Source organism: Sinocyclocheilus grahami, unplaced genomic scaffold, assembly GCF_001515645.1.
Source record: "Sinocyclocheilus grahami isolate Dianchi unplaced genomic scaffold, SAMN03320097.WGS_v1.1 scaffold1966.1, whole genome shotgun sequence".
Lineage (NCBI taxonomy): Eukaryota > Metazoa > Chordata > Actinopteri > Cypriniformes > Cyprinidae > Sinocyclocheilus > Sinocyclocheilus grahami.
This window is the reverse complement of record NW_015507145.1, coordinates 99,078-106,611: the sequence shown is the minus strand read 5'-3', so window position 1 is coordinate 106,611 and position 7,534 is coordinate 99,078. Positions and strand designations below refer to the sequence as shown.

Genomic DNA, 7,534 nt, shown 5'->3' with positions numbered 1-7,534 from the left:
ACCCCGGAGGCACACCAGGCCTTCCTTCAGCTCAAATCTGCCTTCTGTAAGGCTCCGGCCAATTCACACCCAGACCCCAATCTCCGCTTCGTGGTCGAGGTGAACGCAGCGACCCTGGGAGTGGGCGCCGTCCTGTCACAATGGAGAGGTGAACCGCCGGTACTCCATCCATGTGCGTATTTCTCATGGAAACTATCCCCGGCAGAGCAGAACTACGACGTGGGAAATTGGGAGTTGCTGGCCATCAAGCTCACTCTGGAAGAGTGGCGGCATTGGTTGGAGGGGGCCAAGCATTCATTTGAGGGGATCACAGACCACAAGAACTTACAATACCTCAGAGAGGCCAAACGTCTTAACCCGAGGGGCTCTGTTCTTTACCCGCTTCCACTTTGTGGTTACTTAACGTCCAGGGACTAAGAATGTCCGAGCGGACGCGCTTTCACGCCATCACCAGTCAGATCCTACCCCCGAAGAACCAGAGCCCATCCTACCACCTTCAGTCTTCATGTCTCCCATTCAGTGGGCCCTCAACTACCAAATCCGTGCCGCCATTCTCACTGAACCCGCTCCACCGGGAGGTTCAGAGGGGAAGAACTATGTCCCATCCACCCTGCGTATAACCCTTCTGGACTCCGTTCATACCTCTCCGGGATCAGGACACCCAGGCAGCCGCCGAACCCTCTCGCTCCTCCAGAACCGCTACTGGTGGCCCAACATGGCCCGAGATGTCGCCCCGGTATATCAAAGGATGTTCGGTCTGTTCCATCTCCACCATGCCACATCGTCTGCCCGAGGGTAAACTGGTCCCGTTACCCATCCCTCGCCAGCCCTGGTCCCACCTGGGTGTGGACTTCGCTACCGACTTACCTCCCTCGAACGGATTCACGACCATCCTAGTAGTCGTCGACTGGTTCTCCAAATCCTGCAAATGAATCCCCCTGCATGGATTACCTACAGCCCTGGAGACAGCCGAAACCCTCTTCCAACACGTATTCAGGAACTTCGGTCTCCCGGAAGACATCGTTTCTGACAGAGGCCCTCAGTTCATCTCCAGGGTCTGGCGAGGGTTTTTCTGCCACCTGGGAGCATACTTTTAATCTCACCTATTTCGATCTATAATACCTATAGTTAGATTTGCCTTTAAACACCAGGTCTATGCTACAGTTAAATAAATAAAAAATGTAATATTTATATATTACTTTTTCAATAAAATGTATTGAAAATGATCAGGTGTGTGTGTGTGTCTGTTGTGAAGCCCTGTGTGGACAAAGTCTTAGAGCCTTGCTCCATTCAGATTAAATTAAATAATGTTTTTAGATCAACTCTTGCCAGCTTTTCTCGTGTTAATCAGCTATATTTTTTAAGTTCTCATAATGCATGGAACAAAATTTGGAAGTTATTGTTAAGCAATAACTTAAACTGTTAAGCACTTCTACTGGAGAATATTATTTAAACAGAATATATTGTTCCAATGTTTCTCTGTGACAATTTTTAGGTACTGCACGTGTGATACATACTGTATATACTTATTAGTTTCATGAATACCTTATCCTGTTACATTCGCTGTATGATGTCGTCAGAAACGTTTCTTGACTTCAAAAAGTCATAAAGGTCATCCATCCTAGAAGACAAAATGATGTATATGATAATACCTCAATGCTGGTTATCAACATAAACTGCTAGAGCTGCTTTCAGATCGGTCCGTGTTGCCATCTAGTGGACGGTACGACTATGAACGAACAATAGAAATCACAAATAGAAATCCGTCTTATGATTTGGTTCGATATCAAAACTTTTTACACATATAATTTCTTATTTTACAAAAAATCAGACTTGGACCTATATGCACATCACAACAACATGGTACCTTATTACTATTAAACACGTAGTAAACATGTATAATAAAAATACAATTTCATGACGTGTTTATGCATTAAAACTGACCCGATTAATATTTTTTGTGTCATTATGGTGTATGACGTAAAATGTTGGTTTCCATACATGCTACATCATTATTATTATAACTTGCATCTGCAAACTTCAACAGTTTCACAGTGTTCTAATTTTCCCATAGTATATTGTTAAAGAACGTTTTATGCTCCCAAGTCAAAGCTTACATTCTGAACATGATGCTGGATCATTCACATCTAGGCTACATATGCTACATGAATTATAATCTTTTGATTTTGTGATTTTTTATGAGCAATAGGCCTACTTCTGTAATCATTTTGTGACTTACGTGGGGTGATGCAATTCTTTGCTTAAAATCCTTTCAAGAGTGGGTTTGCTCAGAAGCTATTCCATGCCGTTCCGCTAATCAAGGCAATAATATCATCAAACCAGGTTTAAAATTCCATATAAAATACTCCTTAACGTGTTCACATTATTAGAACTGACCTTCCATAATCGTGTGTCGGGTCGTGTAGATCAGTGATCCAGCAAGTCATAATTTCGACTTTTAAAGTCATAACTTTGACTTTTTAAATCTCATAATTCCGACATTCTATCTCATAATTTCTACTTTTTATCTCGTAATTATGCCTTTTAAAGTAATAATTTCAACTTTTTATCTCCTAATTATGACATGTCATAATTTCGACTTTTTAAGGCATGATTTTTTTTTTTACCTGGCGGAAACGGGCTTCCATAGAAACGGACTTTAATAATGAGAAACTTTCTCATAATAATGACTTAACATCTCGTAATAATGAGAAACTTTCTCATAATAATGACAACATCTCGTAATAATGAGAAACTTTCTCAAAATAATGAGAAACTTTCTGGAAATAATGACTTAATCCACGCATGCGCAACGCAACGTGACGGCACGCTAGCGACATCTGTTGGTCAAAGCCATGCAGGAACACTGCAAACAATGCTTGTTCTGTAATCTAAAGTGTATATTCTATAATTTAATAACAATTTCAGATAGATTATCTGCATGTAGTCTTTTGTTAATTTGTAGCACATACACACCAAACTTTTTCTACATGATGCCAAAACATTGAGGAACTTATATTGTGGATGGATTTTGGTTAGCTTGAACTGTTTTGCCGTGGTGATTTGTTAAAATAACAGGAAAAAATTACAGAGTAATTGTGTTGTATTATTAAAATGCAGCTTCCAAACAGTTCAAAACTTTTTACATACATAGAACAAGTCATTCTGAGGAAATAGTCACAGTTTCACGACTTTACAACACTCTATGGATAACAGAAAATTAAAAAACTGTAAGACATCTGATCTCACTCACTCTGCCACTCTGCCTGTGTGAGGAAGGGAGGAGGTGGGGGCTGGGTGAGTGTGTGTGTGTGTGTTGAGAGGGAGTGAGAGAAGGGGAGGGTGAGAGAGAGAGAAACGTTTAAACATCTTTAATCACCAGAAAAAAAAAATCAGTAATTTTTTTTTTCATTACCGCTTAAGAATTCTCTTAGGCCTTATCCTTTTCTGTCAGTTTTAGGGACAAAAAAATCCAAATACCACTTAATTTGTAGGGCACTGACAACATAATTTGGTAACACTTTATAATAACTGCACGCTATGAATCATTATGTAAGCATTAGTAAATAGTCAGTTAATCCTTTCTAAAGCATTGTCCCAACATTAATAGTCATTAGTAAGCAGTTTATAAATACAGCTATAAATGCCTTGTTCTTGATTTATAAGCATATCTATTACAAAGGAGATTTAAAGGCTCAGTTATCTTATTAACATAAAAAATAAACAAACAACACAGAGGGAAACATAACTCAGAAATATTTATTTCAAGATGCAAAAAAAAATAAAAAATGAAACTGTACACTTGATTTTTTTTCTATGAAATTGCAGAGGTCTTTTTCTTTTTCTTTTTTTTATCAAGTGAACAGTTGTATGGTTTCATTTTTTCAATCTTGAAAAAATATTGTTGTGTTCTGTATCCCTCTGTGTTGTGTTTGATTAACTTTTCTGTTTGGAAGAAAAATGAGCTTTTAAATCTCCTTTGTAAATGCTTTACATGGTATAAACAATCCTCACTTTAGATAAGGTCACAAAAATATATGGCTCGCAGCTTCTAAATGTTTTATAACTACCTGACCTAATCATGAATTACAGCAGGAATGTGTTAATAAAGCATTTATTAACACACTGAGCAACTATTATCATGTGTTTAAATAATAAGATTTATAAATGTACATTTAAATCGTTTATTAATCATTTATATACACTTTCTAAATGATCTAATGAACTCCTAAATAACTGGTTTGTGAATAACGTAATTTAGAAATGATAAATTGATCATTAATAAAGTATGACAATACAATTATTAAACGTTACAGATATGCTCAAGAACAAAACATTTATAGCTGTATTCATAAACTGCTTACTAACGCCTATTAATGTTGGAACAATGCTTTATATAGGATGAATTGACTATTTACTAATCATTAACAAATGATTCATAGTGTGCAGTTATTATAAAGTGTTAAAAATTTGTTAATGTTTTGAATATTAACTGACATTAATACATGCTATATAATTATTGTTCATGTTAATTAATATAGTTAATGTTAATAACTGAAACCTTGTTGTAAAGTCTGTGTGAGGAAGAAGGGAGGTGGGGGGGCTGGGTGAGTGTGTGTGTGTTGAGAGTGGGGTGAGAGAAGCAGTGGGTGAGAGAGAGCGAGAGAGAGAGAGAGAGACTTTTAAACATCTTTTTAACCACCAGAAAAAAAATAATCAGTAATTTTTTGTTGTTGTTTTTGTTTTTTCTCTCCATTACAGCTTAAAAAATCTCTTAGGCCTTATCCTTTTCTGTCAGTTTTTGGGACAAAAGAAATCCTAGAAGCACTTACTTTGTAGGGCACCGAGAACATAATTTGGTAACACTTTATAATAACTGCACACTATGTATCATTAGGTAAGCATTAGTAAATAGTCAGTTCATCCGTTCTAAAGCATTGTCCCAACATTAATAGTCATTGGTAAGCAGTTTATAAATACAGCTATAAATGCCTTGTTCTTGATTTATAAGCATATCTATTACAAAGGAGATTTAAAGGCTCAGTTATTTTCCTAATAGAAAAAATAAACAAACACAACACAGAGGGAAACATAACTCAAAAATATTTATTTCAAGATGCAAAAAAAAAAAAAGAAACTGTACACTTTATTAGTTTTCTATGAGATTGCAGAGGTTTCTTTTTCTTTTATTTTTTATCAAGACAGTTGTTTAGTTTCACTTTTTCAATCTTTAAAAAAAAAACTTGTGTTCTGTATCCCTCTGTGTTTGTGTTTGATTAACTTTTCTGTTTGGAAGATTATTGAGCTTTTATATCTCCTTTGTAAATGCTTTACAAGGTATAAACAATTCTCACTTTTGATGAGCTCACAAAAATAGATGGCTGGCAACTACTAAATGTTTTATAACTACCTGACTTAATCATGAATTACAGCAGGAATATGTGTTAATAAAGCAATTACTAACACACTGAGCAACTATTATCATGTGTTTAAATAGTAAGATTTATAAATGTACATTTAAATAGTTTATTCATCATTTACATGCACTTTCTAAATGATCTTATGAACTCCTAAATAACTGGTTTGTAAATAACGTAATAATTTAGAAATGATCAACTGATCACACTTGTAACACACTGAAAAGGCTCTTTCTGCATTGCAAATAAGATTTAATTTTATAAGTTAGAAACATGCTTCATATGGGCAAGCTTTGCTCTTAACTTTGCATAAACCAACTTTCTCTCACTGGGAAAGAAGCTTTCCAGCATATGTGGACTTAATTAGTCTTCATTTGCTCAGAAACACTAAAACAGCATTCGTGCTCGTAGAAGCCCTAAACGAAGTAGGCTGTGCATTGAAGATCTAATATGACTTGCAGTGTCAAGAACTTGTAACACACTGAAAAGGCTCTTTCTGCATTGCAAATAAGATATAATTTCACAAGTTAGGAACACCTTGCATGTAGGCAAGATTAGCTTTTAACATTGCATTAACCAACTTTCTCTCACTGGGAAAGAAGCTTTACAGCATATGTGAGCTTAATTTCTCTTCATTTTCTCAGAAGCACTAAAACAGCATTCGTGCTCATAGAAGCCCTAAACGAAGCAGGCTGTGCATTGAAGATCTTATATGACTTGCTGTGTCTACAGATGAAACTTTCAGAAAAGACTCTCTCTGCTTTGCAAATAAAACTTTAATTTCATAATTTAGAAACATGCTTCTTATGGGCAAGCTTTGCTCTTAACATTGCATTAACCAACTTTTTCTCATTGAGAAAGAAGCTTTCCAGCATATGTGGGCTTAATTTCTCTTCATTTGCTCAGAAGCACTCAAAAAGCGTTCGTGCTCATATAAGCCCTAAACTAAGCTGGCTGTGCATTGAAGATCTAACATGACTTGCAGTGTCTAGAACTTGTAACACACTGAAAAGGCTCTTTCTGCATTGACAAAAAGATACAATTTCTCAAGTTAGGAACATCCTGTATATAGGCAAGCTTTGTTCTTTACATTGCATTAACCAACTTTCTCTCACTGGGAAAGAATCTTTCCAGCATATCTGGGCTTCATTTCCCTTCATTTGCTCAGAAGCACTAAAACAGCAATCGTGCTCATAGAAGCCCTAAACTAAGCAGGCTGTGCATTGAAGATCTTATATGACTTGCTGTGTCTACAAATGAAACTTTCAGAAAAGACTCTCTCTGCATTGCAAATAAAATTTTAATTTCAAAATTTAGAAACATGCTTCGTATGGGCAAACTTTGCTCTTAACATTGCATAATCCAACGTTCTCCCACTGGGAAAGAACTTTTCCAGCAAATGTGGGCTTAATTTCCCTTCATTAGCTCAGAAGCACTAAAACAGCATTCGTGCTCATAGAAGCCCTAAACTAAGCAGGCTGTGCATTGAAGATCTTAAATGACTTGCTGTGTAACACACACTTAAATGACCTATAAATTGTAACACACTGTAAAGGCTTTTTCTGCATTGCAAATAAGATATAATTTCAGAAGTTTGGAACATCCTGCATGCTCGCAAACTTTGCTCTTCACATTGCAGGACCCAACTTTCACTCACTGGGAAAGAAGCTTTACAGCATATGTGAGCTTAATTTCTCTTTATTTTCTCAGAAGCACTAAAACAGCATTCGTGCTCATAGAAGCCCTAAACTAAGCAGGCTGTGCATTGAAGATCTTATATGACTTGCTGTGTCTACAAATGAAACATTCAAAAAAGACTCTCTCTGCATTGCAAATAAAATTTTAAATTCATAATTTAGAAGCACGCTTCGTAAGGGCAAGCTTTGTTCCTTACATTGTATTAACCAACTTTCTCTCACTGGGAAAGAAGCTTTGCAGCATATGTAAGCTTAATTTATCTTCATTTGCTTAGAAGCACTAAAACAGCATTCGTGCTCATAGAAGCCCTAAACTACAGCAGGCTGTGCATTGAAACTCTAATATGACTTGCAGTGCAGTGTCTATAACTAGATGCACACTGAAAAGGCTCTTTCTGCATTGCAAATAAGATATAATTT

General features: G+C 36.4%; 1 protein-coding gene across 1 annotated transcript in view; it reads left to right on the top strand.

Moving 5' to 3' along the window:
• Positions 1-505: 505 nt before the first annotated feature.
• Positions 506-7,534, top strand: part of LOC107573520 (uncharacterized) — a gene marked incomplete at its 3' end in the record, with an annotated part of 46,355 nt that continues 39,326 nt past the window's right edge. The window contains exon 1 of the mRNA XM_016259952.1: positions 506-795. Within this exon, the coding sequence (XP_016115438.1) occupies positions 506-795 (290 nt within the window). The remainder of the gene's footprint in view (positions 796-7,534) is intronic.